The following is a 13,325-nucleotide window of genomic DNA, read 5'->3' as shown; positions in this document are numbered from 1 at the left end:
CCACTGCCCTAGAGGCTTGGATAATTGTCACTGTATTAGGACATTCACTCACCTTCCTTCGGGACACTGGAGTCACTTTCTCAGTCCTGACAAAGTTGTGGGGACCCACCTCTCCTTTCCATCCCTCTCTTGTCAGCGTAGGGGGGCAGCCTCACCAGGCTTGCCTGACTCCACCACTTAGCTGTATGTTTAGGGGAAACCCCCTCACCCGTTCCTTCCTAGTGGCACCAACTGAGTAGGACCAGTCTGTCTTATCCCCTTGCTGGGAAGGGAACTCCTAGACAAAATGGGAGCTTCCATTTCTTCTTCTTTTTTTTTCTCCAGAGCTGAGGACCGAACCCAGGGCCTTGTGCTTTTTAGGCAAGCGCTCTACCACTGAGCTAAATCCCCAACCCTGGGAGCTTCTATTTCTTTTGCTTCCCTCATCCACTTCAGCACAGGCCCTCTGGTCATTCCCCTCCTCCAAACAACACACTCTGACCATTTCCCTTCCCAGCCTCTCAGGTAGATCCTCAGGCATGGGACACCACAAACCCTCTAGAGACCAATATCCCTCCCCCCTTAATCATTCAGTTATTAAACCCCAGCAACTATATAAAACAGGCTCAATACCCACACAAACCCCCTAAGTGGCAGGGGACTTAAGCCTCTTATTCTTAGCCTATTAGGAAAGAAATTTCTGCATTCCAGTTCCTCCCCCTTTACAGACCCCACACTGGCCATTAGAAACTCAGGGGAACCAATTGCTTGGCTCAGGGTCTCTGACTTATCTGGGCAGCAGTGGTTCCCTTCACCCCTTAGTATCTAACCATTATACACTCTCCTCTCCATCACCCCTCAGAGACCTCCCACTTCTCTGCATGGACCTCAAAGATACCTTTTATTTTCCTCTGGACCCCAAATGAGAAAACATCATTGCCTTAAGCTGGACTGACCCAGACACGCACAGTTGGACCGTCCTACACCAGGGCTTCCAGGAAACCCCATATGTATCTGTTCAGGTTCTGACCTCTGGCCTGCTTTCCTCGTAACTTCCTAAATTCAATAGGAAGACCACCTTCTCCTTCATAATCCATCCCTGCAAATTTGCCAGGCAGACACTTCTGCCCAAACAGCGATGGAGGGTCTCACTGTCTAAGGTCCAGTTACTTATGTGTGACTCGATACAACTCTTACAAGGTCAGTATTCTGGATAGAAAACACCTCATCCAGTCATACAAAGCCCTCACAACCAAGGACAAAATCATATCATTCCCAGGGATGGTTGGCGCCCTCTGCTGTTGGCTTCCTCCCCCCTCTCTCTCTCTTCTGGTTCACCCCTTATATGAGGCGGCCCATTGCCCCTCTCAGGAACCCCTCCTTTTACCCATTGCCAAGCCCTTCTGCACAGTTCAACAGGCCCTGCTCCAGACCCCAGCTGTACATCTTTCAGACTTAACTCTCCTATGCCACTGTAGAAGAGGGAGATGCTCGCAGAGTCTGGGGTCCCCGGCTGGGAACTTCCTTTGTGCCATCCCCCAGAATTAGACCACACTGAGCAAGGATGGGCTCCTTGTCTGCACACTCTGGAGGCAGCTGAACTTATTAAATGCAAATCAATAGGTTTAACCTTCAAGTCACCTAGGTCGGTCTTTTTCTTTACCACCTGCATCATATTGTGACACACAAGGGTCTCCATGACAACCCCCGCCACACTCTGCTCCTGTCAGGTAGCATTAGGAAGGGATGCTGCCCTTACCTTCAGCCGGGCCACGCGTCAACATTACAAACTGCGTCCAATTACCGACTGACAGGTCATCTGTCTCTGCCGGCTCCTGCCGCCTGCCACACTTGGTTCCAAGTTCAAGCGTCTGCCAATAGGAACGCCCTTGGTCAGAGTTCATTTTGAGGCCCATTCTCTCCTCCTCCTCAGACTCAGATGACACTAAAGCCTCACTCCATGACCACAGTCAGCGTGGCCTCAGTACAGTTCAAAGGGCTGAAATACGCATGCCCGATTTTCAATAATGGCAGCTTCTGTCACTGCACAAATGGCCCCAAAAAACCTTTTATATTCTTTTATTTTCCTTTTTTTTCTTTTTTCTTTTTTTTCGGAGCTGGGGACACCTTTTATATTCTAATTAATGACCCGTGTCACCCAGGTGTGTGATGGGGTCACTGGTAAACTTGGGTACCTCATTTTCCATAGCCACCCATCATGCACATTAAAAGTACAGAGGGGACACATTCCACTCTCTCATCCCCTGGGTGTAGACACGATAAAAGAAGTGGTCCAAAGCTCCTCAAAGGTCAGGGATCCCCAGTGTCACAGATTTAGATGAAATTTATCCATTTTACTGAGATGCCCTCAAAGGAACTGTCAAAAATGTTGGTTCCTGTGAAAATGGCGGCACCATGACATCTCTTCAGCCTGCAGCCATCACAGCAGCTGCCCACAGTGAGCATCACCTTTGGAGCCTCAGCAGAAGCTGCCCCTCAAGAGCTGTCTACAGTGGCAGTGGCAACACTGACTCAATCTACAGTATTGGTGACACAGTCCCACAGGAGCTGTCCACAGGAGCTGTCCCACAGGAGCTGTCCGCAGGAGCTGTCCACAGGAGCTGTCCACAGGAGCTGTCCACAGGAGCTGTCCGCAGGGTCTGTCCACTGGAGCTGTCCCACAGGAGCTATCCTATAAGATCTGTCCACAGGAGCTGTCCACAGGAGCTGTCCACAGGAGCTGTCCCACAGGAGCCGTCCAAAGGAGCTGTCCTATAGGATCTGTCCACAGGAGCTGTCCTATAGGATCTGTCCACAGGAGCCGTCCACAGGAGCTGCCCTATAGGATCTGTCCACAGGAGCTGCCCTATAGGATCTGTCCACAGGAGCTGCCCTATAGGATCTGTCCCACAGGAGCTGTCCTATAGGATCTGTCCACAGGAGCTGTCCCACAGGAGCTGTCCTATAGGAGCTGTCCCACAGGAGCTGTCCACAGGAGCCGTCCCACAGGAGTTGTCCACAGGAACTGTCCTATAGGAGCTGTCCCACAGGAGCTGTCTACAGGAGCTGTCCCACATGAGCTGTCCACAGGAGCTGTCCCACAGGAGCTGTCCTATAGGAGCTGACAACAGGAGTTGTCCACAGGAGCTGTCCACAGGAGCTGTCCCACAGGGGCTGTCCCACAGAAGCTGTCCCACAGGAGCTGTACCACATGAGCTGTCCCACAGGAGCCGTCCCACAGGAGTTGTTCACAGGGGCTGTCCACAGGTGTTGTCCACAGGAGTTGTCCACAGGAGTTGTCCACAGGAGCTGTCCACAGGACCTGTCTACAGGAGCAGTCCCACAGGAGCTGTCCCACAGGAGCTGTCCACAGGAGCTGTCCACTAGAGCTGTCCCACAGGAGCTGTCCACAGGAGCTGTCCACAGGAGCTGTCACACAGGAGCAGTCCCACAGGAGCTGTCCCACAGGAGCTGTCCATGGTGGTATTACCTCCCTTCCATCTTCCCCACCAGTGTCTCAGGATGAATGTCTCTGTGTCAGGACCAAGAAAGTCCTGTTATACTCAAGGAAACCATGCTGCTGTCACCTTATTATCATTGTAACCGTGTCTTCAGGCAGTCACCCCACCTTTCTGTCAAGCCAGGTTCCTCAGGTTGGTGGGGGACACGGTAAGACTAGAGGACTCCATGACCGTGGGCCGACTGTCACACTTCTCCTGATGTGAAGTGAGCTCCTTGGTCAGAACACCACGTGGAACTCTGTGTGGAATAGCATATCGGTGGATAAGGCAATCTGTAAGTTTGCAGATGGTGGTTTCACCAGACATCACATGCAGGAAAGGCAAATCCATGGTCAGAATAAGTATCTACTCCAGTAAATACCAAGTATTGTCCTTTCCACAAAAGACCTGGTCCAAATGTAGTCAACCTACCACCAGGTTGCTGGATGGTAACCTTGAGGAAAGGTGCCATTGCTGGGGCTCAATGTTGGTCTCTGCTCTCGGCAGATCTGGCTTGCTGCACCAGATCTAATCAGCCAGCCTTAGTGAGTAGAAGTCCATATTTTTTAATCCATGCATAACCCCCATTTCTGCAACCATGGCCTCTTTGGTCATGGGCCCGTTGGGTAATGAGAGATGGCTGGTAAGGAGACTGACTGTCCACAGAATGGGTCACCCACCTACTTGGTTACTGAACATCTCCCAAGCTGACATCACCTTTTGATGACCATGTACATAGGACACAAGTGTCTTCACACCCTTTACTCATGTGGACAGATCTATCAACTGGCTTCTTCCCCAGATGACTCCAACCCTGCTCTTTCCAAGGCCCTGCCCATCCAGCCAATCCATTGTCCACAGCCCATGAATTAGAGAACAATCACACATCTGACCATTTCTCCATCCAGATGAAAGGCATTACCATGTGCATGGCCTGAACTTCCACACACTGTGAAGATTCCCACCAGAAGTGTCCTTCAGGGATCTCCAGGCAAGGGGTGGTAATGCTGCAGCTGTCCACGTCTGGTGGGGCCTGCATAGCATGCACAGCCATCAGCAAGACAGGCCCTCGTCTCTTCTTCCTCAGTCTTGCAAGGATAAGGCACAGACATGAGGGTGCAAGTGCATGCTTGGCTGCAGATGACATTGTAACAAGACTAGACACTGGAGACAGTTGGGCAAAGTCTTCATGTAACTTCCTTGTGCCTGTAGGACCTGTCCAGTCCTGATTATGTTTATACCACTTCTATATGATAACAGCTTAGGGCTCTGTGTGTCCTATTTTATGACTTGGTGGGTCAGATAACATCCAGCCCATTATAGGCAGCCCAGGTCACATGTGGCCCACAGGTAACTTGGTGGCCCATTGTCAAATGTTCAGGTTGCACCAAGGCCAAGAGCTGTCTCTCATGGGGGAATAGTTGTGTGCACATGATGGTGGAGCCTTGCTCCAAAATCCCAAAGTTCTCTTCTGTGATTCACTCACGGAGGCCGCCAAATCCTCAAAACAACATCCTTCTCTGTCACTGACACCTCAAGTACCATCAGGACTGCTGGATCACATGGTCCAAGATGTTGAAACAGCCTGAACCACAGCCGGGACCTGTTGAAGAGTCTTCACCTGTCCCAGGACCCACAGGAAGTTAGCAGCTCTCTGATTCAGAAGGCTTATGGGCCAGAGTAACAGATCCAAGTGAGGGATGTGCTGTCTGCAGAATCCAAAGACACAAACTAAGCCCTGTGCTCCTTTCTTGGTGGTAGGAGGGGCCAGGTCAGGAACCTTTCCTTCTTCTTGGATGGAATGTCTGTGCCTGCCCCATCCACTGGATTCCTGAATTTCACTGAATTAGAAGGATCTCAAATGTTTCATAGGATTTATTTCCCAACCTCTGAAGCATACACATGTGACCAGAATCCAACGTTTTTCCAACCATATCTCCTTTCGACTCTCCTATCTGTCCAGTGCACAGCAAGAGGTTTTGATAGTGAAGAATGGCACTTGACCATTGATGGTGGCACTGATTCCTGAAATTCCTACAAAGGTGTGATGCTGTCTTTGATTCACTATTTTCCTTGTCTGAGGGAACTCTAAAGGCTTCCATTTAGTCTTTCCAACCATGATATCCCTCAGGCCACAGGTCATGGAACCAATGTGAGAATTCTGACAACCTCTAAGTAGATCTATCCCAATTCTACATTCTGGGACTAGAAAAATGCCTGTCTTATTCAGGGTTCCTATTCCTGCACAAACACCATGACCAAGAAGTAAATCGGGGAGGAAAGGATTTTTTCAGCTTACTTCAGTGCTGTTCATCACCAAAGGAAGACAGGACTGGAACTCAAGCCTGTCAGGAAGCAGGAGCTTATGCAGAGGTCATGGAGGAATGTTTCTTTTCTTTTTTTTTATTTATTTTTTATTTTTTTTAATATTCATTTTATGTGAGTACACTGTTGCTGCCTGTAGACACCAGAAGAGGGCATCGGATCTCATGACAGATGGTTGTGAGCCACCATGTGGTTACTGGGGATTGAACTCAGGACCTCTGGAAGAGCAATCAGTGCTCTTAACCGCTGAGCCATCGCTCCAGCCCTGGATGGATGTTTCTTAATGGCGTGCTCCTCATGGTTTGTTCAGCTTGCTTTCTTATAGAACCCAGGACCACCAGCCCAGGAATGGCACCACCCACAATGGTGTATCACTGAGAGGAAGGGCTTTGATGTCTCTATGCTCATGCTCTGCCCAGTGTGGAATGAGAGCCCCCTCCTGGCTGCCTTTGGATCAAGATGTAGAAGTCTCTGCTCCTTCAGCACCATGTCTGCCTGCAGCTGCCATGCTTCCTGTTATAATGGACTAAACCCCTGAAACTGTTACCCAGCCACTATTGAATGTTTCTTTTTAGAAGTGTTGCCTTGGTCATGGTGTTTCTTTCTGCATCCTTAGGTCAGTCAGGATGGAACCTAAGAGCTTCAAGTTCCCATGGAAAACACAGCACCTACTAAGAGTGGTTCACTGAAAGAGGAGCCGCCGAATCCTGGAGAGGCTGCTGGGCTGCTGTGGAGACCTGCATGGGGAGGTGACTGGAGTTCACACCTGTGCTCACCCACATTTGTTGCTCTGTGTGATGGGTGACTCTCTTCAGGAGCCCCCACCCATCTCTCCTCTTCTTTCCACTTCAGTTCTGTAGCTGTGATTTGGAGACATCTGGAGAATGAAGAAACGTGTAAATTTAATCTTTCCCCACACTACTGATCAGGGATGAAACCTCACATCACCAGCGTGTGCTCTCTGGCCTGAGAATCATCTTTCCTCCAATGTCCACACTGCTCACCTGAGGAACTCTGGGGCCCCAACTCAGTTATCAGATCCAGTGTCCCACACAACTGTGACATTCATGTCCCTCACCCCCTCAGCTCATAAGTGTGAGTGAAGGTCAGAGAGGGAGTGAGAGGTCACAGATTGATAACTTCTCCCACACTCTCTCATTATTCTGTGGTATAGTTAATTACAGGTCCCCTCCTACCGTGATTTAGTCACTAAAGCAGCTGCACAGGGGAAGTGTGGACACAGGGAAGTGCAGTGTAGCACAGGTCTCTGTGCTGTCTGTGGTCTCCACAGGGGTCTCTTCCCTGTGGACAACGGGGTCTCCTGTGCTGGGACAACTACCCAGGTCCACATGGACAATCTCAGGACTCAGAATGAAGATCCTTGTAAAACGCACCCACCTGGAGCCACAGATGCATCTTCTGGGAATTAACACAAGGAGTCTGGGTCTAAACCCGAGGTTGAGAAGACAGATCCTGAGGGAAGAGGCAAAGTCTCCTCTTTACAGATCAGAGTCCTGCACTCAGGCTTGGCAGTGTGAGCTGCCCAAGCAGGTGAACAGAGCCAGGTCTCTGTGGGGTCTGGGTGGGGCTTGCAGGCCTGAGCCTTCTCTTAAAGGAGAAGCATCTCTCACTGCACCTTTAACTGCTTGTGTTGTGATTGTATTCCGGGAAGTGGCTTTTCTTCTAGAAGACTCCAGGGTCTTTTGAAGAGAAGAAGAAAGAAGAGGGTGGAGGAGAGGACACAGAGAGTCTGTCCTGCGGGACTCTCCTGCTGTCCAGACAACTTCTGGGTCAGAACTGGGAGACACCATGACAAACAGCACTCTGTCCCGGAGCACCGGGTTCAGGTTCAGGCAAAGTCTTAGTCCCAAGGCCTTGAGGTCAGGGGCCTGGCTGGGGATTCCTCATCTCCCCAGTTTCACTTCTGCTCCTAACCTGTCTCTGCCCGGATACTGATGACACGCTGGAAATTCTCACTCCATTGGGTGCCATGAACCCTGTGAAACGATCAGCGTCGCCCCAGACACTGGTTATAAAGTCCACGCAGCCCGCGGGACTCAGCCTCGTCCGGGATCTCAGATGGAGGTGATGGCACCGCGGGCGCTGCTCCTGCTGCTGGCGGCCGCCCTGGCCCTGGCCCTGGCCCAGACCGGCATAGGTGAGTGCAGGGTCGGGAGGGAAATGGCCTCTGCAGATAGGGACGGGGGCGGCACCGGGGATGCTGGGTCCCAGCGTCGCACGCCAGACCCTTGGCCCCTTCTCCACCCGTGTCCCGAGCCCCGCGCCCTGCTTCCCTCACAGCCCGAGCACCCGCCTGGGGTCCCGGGAGGAGGTCGGGGTCTCACCGCGCGCCGCCCCCAGGCTCACACTCGCTGCGGTATTTCGAAACCGCCTTGTCCCGGCCCGGCTTCGGGGAGTCCCGGTTCATTATCGTCGGCTACGTGGACGACACGCAGTTCATGCGCTTCGACAGCGACGCGGAGAATCCGAGGATGGAGCCGCGGGCGCGGTGGATGGAGCGGGAGGGGCCGGGGTATTGGGAGCAGAACACACGGATGGCGAAGAGACAAGAGCAATGGTACCGAGTGAACCTGAGGACCGCGCTCCGCTACTACACCAGAGCGAGGGCGGTGAGTGACCCCTGGTCGGAGGTCAGGACCCCTCCTCTTCGCTACACGGAAGGAGACGTCCCGGGTCCCAAGTCCAAGGTTCAGGAGCAGAACCGACCCGGGCCGGTTTCCTTTCAGTTTTGAGGAGTCCTCGGGCGGGCCGGGCCGGGCTGACAGCCGGGTGCCTGCAGGCTCGCACACCTTCCAGAGGATGTACGGCTGTGACGTGGGGTCGGACGGAAGCCTCCTCCGCGGATATAATCAGTTCGCCTACGACAGCCTCGATTACATCGCCCTGAACGAAGACCTGAAGACCTGGACAGCGGCGGACACAGCAGGACGGATGACACAGAGCAAGTGGGTTCAGGCTGGTGTTGCAGACTATTACAGAGCCTACCTGGAGGGCGAGTGCGTGGAGTGGCTCCGCAGACACCTGGAACTCGGGAAGGAGACGCTGCTGCGCTCAGGTGCGGAGTCGGGGGCTTCTCCTCCTCTGACCTCAGGCTGGGGCTCAGTACTGGGGAAGAAGAAACCCTCAGCTGGGTGATGCCCCTGTCTCAGAGGGGAGACAGTGTCCCTGGGTCTCCTGATCCCTCATCACAGTGACTGCACTGCCTCTCCCAGGGCCCAGCCTTCTCTCTGGAGAGTTCTGAGTCCCTCTCAGGAGGGAATGAGAGAATTTCCCCACTTAACAGCAGGGACTCCCTGCTGTCAGCCATGGCCTCTCCCAGGCCAGGTTCTCTGCCCACACCCACTCTCTGAGGACACTGATTCCTGTCCTGCTGAGTGTGTCAGCCCTTACACCTCAGGACCAGAAGTCTCCTTTACCTCATAGGAGACATGCACTCCTGGTTCTCCCGAGTTTCCAGAACTTTCCAAAGAATACATTCTCACAGATCCCTCCCTGATGTGGGGTTTGCCTCTCTTCCACACCCCATTTCTCTCTATTCCTACAGTGGAGAATGGTCCCATGAGCCCTTGTGGGGTACCCTGGAGGAATATATCCCCCCCCCGGAAGAATATAAATTGTGGGATTTCTCTTTTTCTCTCTCTCTCTCTTTTTCTTATTTTTTAAAAAAAGATTTATTCATTTATTATATATAAGTACACTGTAGCTGTCTTCAGACACACCAGAAGAGGGCATCAGATCTCATTACAGATGGTTGTGAGCCACCCTGTGGTTGCTGTTAATTGGACTCAGGACCTCTGGAAGAGCAGTCAGTTTTCTTAACCACTGAGCCATCTCTCCAACCTACCAAAGTGTTTCTTGTACTCCACCCATGTCTATTTTTAATAGGTAGGCTATTTTTTCTTAATTTTTTTATTTTCTTCTTTTTCTTATGTTTTACTTTCTTTTTTCTTTCCTTTTTTGAAGGCATTATTTTGCTCCTAGGCAGTGTTTGTCTGCAAACACATATTAAATTAATTATTTTCCATTCCCTCTTCCGTTCTGTGACCACCCATCTCATGCTATAGAACATCACATGAGGACGGCCATGTTGACCCACTGGCTCATGTGGATTCCCTCTTAGCTTCTGAGTCTCTCAGGAAAGTGTGCAGTTCTGTGCTGAGGGGACCAGCTCTCCCTGCAGCTCACTAGGGAGATGACAGTTGAAGTGTCAGACACACACAGTTCAGTGTCATCATTGATTTAACTGTGTCCTGTGTAGATTTCAGTTTGTCTTGTTAACTGTGTGATTTTTTAAATCTTCTACACAGATCCCCCAAAGGCACATGTGACCCTTCACCCCAGACCTGAAGGTGATGTCACCCTGAGGTGCTGGGCCCTGGGCTTCTACCCTGCTGACATCACCCTGACCTGGCAGTTGAATGGGGAGGACCTGACCCAGGACATGGAGCTTGTGGAGACCAGGCCTGCAGGGGATGGAACCTTCCAGAAGTGGGCATCTGTGGTGGTGCCTCCTGGGAAGGAGCAGAATTACACATGCCGTGTGGAACATGAGGGGCTGCCTGAGCCTCTCACCCTGAGATGGGGTAAGGAGGATGTGGGTGCAGAGCTGGGGCCAGGAAAAGCTGGAGCCTTCTGTAGACCCTGAGCTGGTCAGGGCTGAGAGCTGGGGTCATGACCCCCACCTTCATTTCTTGAACCTGTCCTTCCCAGCGCCTTCTCTATCCACTGACTCCAACATGGAAACCACTGTCATTTATGTCGTCGTTGGAGCCATCTCTGCTCTGGCCATTATTGCAGCTCTGGTGCCTGTTGTGAGGAGGAGGAAGAGAAACACAGGTAGGAAAGGGCAGGGTCTGTTTCCCCTCAGCTTCCTTTAGAAGAGTGCTCTGCTCATTAATGGGAAACATGGCCACACCCTGCATTGCTACTGTCTCCAACTGGGTCCTCTGTGAGTTCTGGAAATTTCCTCCTGTTAAAACATTCCGTGAAATCTTACATATTTCCTTCTCACAGGTGGAAAAGGAGGAGTCTACGCCCCTGCTCCAGGTTAGTGTGGGGGCAGGAGTGTCCCTGAGGTTATTGGAGTGAAGCTGGAGATGTGGGGAGCTCTGGGAATCCATAGTAGCTCCTCCAGAGAAATCTTCTAGGGGTGTCAGTTGTACCGTGATATGAATACATACATACACATATACACATACATATGTTTTGTTTTACCCTAGGTAGTACCCTGGGCAGTGACAGCTCCCAGAGCTCTGATGTGTCTCTCCCAGATTGTAAAGGTAACTCTTGGTCTGACTTGGGAGTGGCAATGTGGACATGATTGGGTTTCAGGGACTCCCAGAATCCCCTGTGAGTGGAGGGTTGTTGGGCTGTTGTCTTCACAGTGATGGTTTGTGACTCTCATTCTCTAGCATGAAGACAGCTGCCTGGAGTGGACTGAGTGACAGACGATGTGTTCAGGTCTCTCCTTTGTCATCCAGAGCCCTCAGTTCTCTTTAGACACCAGTGTCTGAAGTTCCCTGTGATTCTATGGCTTCAGTGTGAAGAACTGAGGAGCCCAGCCCGCCCTGCACACCTGGACCCTGTCCCTGCACTGCCTGTGTTCCCTTCCACAGCCAAACTTCCTGGTCCAGCCTGGGACAGAGAGAGAGAGAGAGAGAGAGAGAGAGAGAGAGAGAGAGAGAGATATCTGTATCTTGGGAGCTCCATGGTGCCCTGAGCTGCAGCTCCTCACTTCCACACTGAGAATAAGACTCTGAGTGTGAACTTGATTGTTCACATCCTTGACCCAAGTGTAGATGGCTTTTTAATTATTGGATTGAATACTTAGAGGTTTTTTGTTCTGGAGTCTTGTTTTATTTTGTTGATAAAAATAATTGGCAGATGGAGAAGCTTCCAGAATCTGTGTCACTAAGCTGTGTGTGTCTGGTGGGACAGGGTGAGGCTGTTGGGAGCAGAGTGTGGGCAGGGCTGTGCCCAGGTGTGCTCAGTCAGTTCTTGTCTTTGATGGGCTCAGGCCTCAGCTCTGACACCTCCAGGCTGTGCCCTCTCCATCACTGTGAAGACATAGGGAGAGTCTGTGATCACAAGGACACAGGGAAGGCCAGAGCCTTGTCCTGTCCCCAGGATTATGAGCCCCCAGGGCTGAAGATCAGTGACTCAAGTGGGGTCCTCTAAACTGCAGGGTGCTCAAGATAAGTCACTACGTTTCCTCCCACCCACTTGATTTAGCTGCTAATGATGGGGTCGGGAAGCTGCCCTGGGCTCTCCCTGTGGCCATGCTGCTCTGGTGATTTCTGCTTCTCCTCTCCAGTGTCAGGGAACTGAGGTATCGGATGTGCCTTTTTGTTGAGCTCTCAGGAGCACATCCTCGGCTGAGATAACTGGATTAGACTTTTCATAACCTCTTTTTAATAATGGAATTCTTAAATGCATAACCTCCCTTCTAGTCCACCACCCATGGGAAGATGTGGAAAAGAAGTTTTATGTGGATACTGGAGAGGTGGGCCTGTTTAGAGATGGTTCTCTGGGGCAAATTAATCTGCAGCTCAGTTTACAAGAATCAGCAGTGGCTGGTCACTTCAGAAGAAGCTGGGAGGCTGAGCTGTTGGTTGTATAGAAGTTTCTGGGGGCAACTCCAATCTCTAATTGACAGTCCAGGTCAGTAGCGTCAGGATTGCAAACAGGAATCATCAGCGGTGGCACAAGCCAGCAGAAACTGCCAGGCCTCCACCAAATCAGCATGAGTCCGCAGGACTGAGCAGGACCAGCAGGGAAGCCAGGAGAAGTTCTCTGCCGTGACTCCTATCACGTGTCCTGCCACATGTCTGCCTTATCATGACATCCTTTCACCTGTGTTTGCTTCAGCAAAACATCATCTGAATCAACTGACTTTCCAAAGAAACCAGAAGTTTCCATTTGGGCTGGAGAGATGGGTCAATGGTTAGAGCACTGACTGCTCTTCCAGAGGTCCTGCGTTCAATTCCCAGCAACCACATGGTGGCTCACAACCATCTGTAATGGGATCTGATTCCCTCTTCTGGTGTTTCTGATATTCTGTATAATAAATAAATCAAAAAAATTATTAAAAAAAAAAGAAGTTTCCACTTAGTGAACAGCGATGCTTCTCTCTCCTGTAACCTGGGCACCGCCCCCTGAAACTTTTGTACTCCTAGACTCTCTTATCGTTCAGCAACTTGTGTTCTGGAGTTAACTCCCTTAAGTCTCTTAATATCCATGCCCAGCTCAGTGGACCTGGGTCTTGCAGCTCCAACTTGGACCTGCAGGATGCGGTATTCCCCATGTCTTAAAATCTTGTTCGCAGGCCTGTGGCTGCTCTGCCTTTGGGTGGCTCCATATTGCAGGAGACCAAGTCCCCCTCAGAGTCCTGTGACCATCTAAATCATCTCATATTCAGAGCACTGAAGACACGGGAGGCAGAAGCTGAGGTAAAAACCTGACAGCTCAGCAAGGAAACTTTATTTTCTTGACTATGTACGA

The 13,325-nt window shown here is 51.2% G+C and overlaps 2 protein-coding genes across 6 annotated transcripts in view; both read left to right on the top strand.

Annotated features, from left to right (window-relative positions):
• LOC147998478 (uncharacterized) overlaps positions 1 to 13,325 on the top strand; it is a 100,476-nt gene that overhangs the window by 53,829 nt on the left and 33,322 nt on the right. The window lies entirely within an intron of this gene.
• On the top strand, positions 7,344 to 11,726 carry RT1-CE3 (RT1 class I, locus CE3). 5 transcript variants are annotated; one of them, NM_001008841.2, is given in 9 exon segments: positions 7,884 to 7,962; positions 8,166 to 8,418; positions 8,421 to 8,434; positions 8,605 to 8,880; positions 10,133 to 10,408; positions 10,536 to 10,661; positions 10,839 to 10,877; positions 11,061 to 11,104; positions 11,237 to 11,299. In NM_001008841.2, coding segments are annotated over 7 exon segments (1,062 nt in total). In that variant the 3' UTR covers position 10,877; positions 11,061 to 11,104; positions 11,237 to 11,299.

This window comes from Rattus norvegicus, chromosome 20 (assembly GCF_021556685.1).
Source record: "Rattus norvegicus strain SHRSP/BbbUtx chromosome 20, alternate assembly SHRSP_T2T, whole genome shotgun sequence".
Taxonomy (NCBI): Eukaryota; Metazoa; Chordata; class Mammalia; order Rodentia; family Muridae; genus Rattus; species Rattus norvegicus.
Note: the sequence above shows the minus strand (reverse complement) of the source record. Positions and strands in the feature narration are given on the sequence as shown.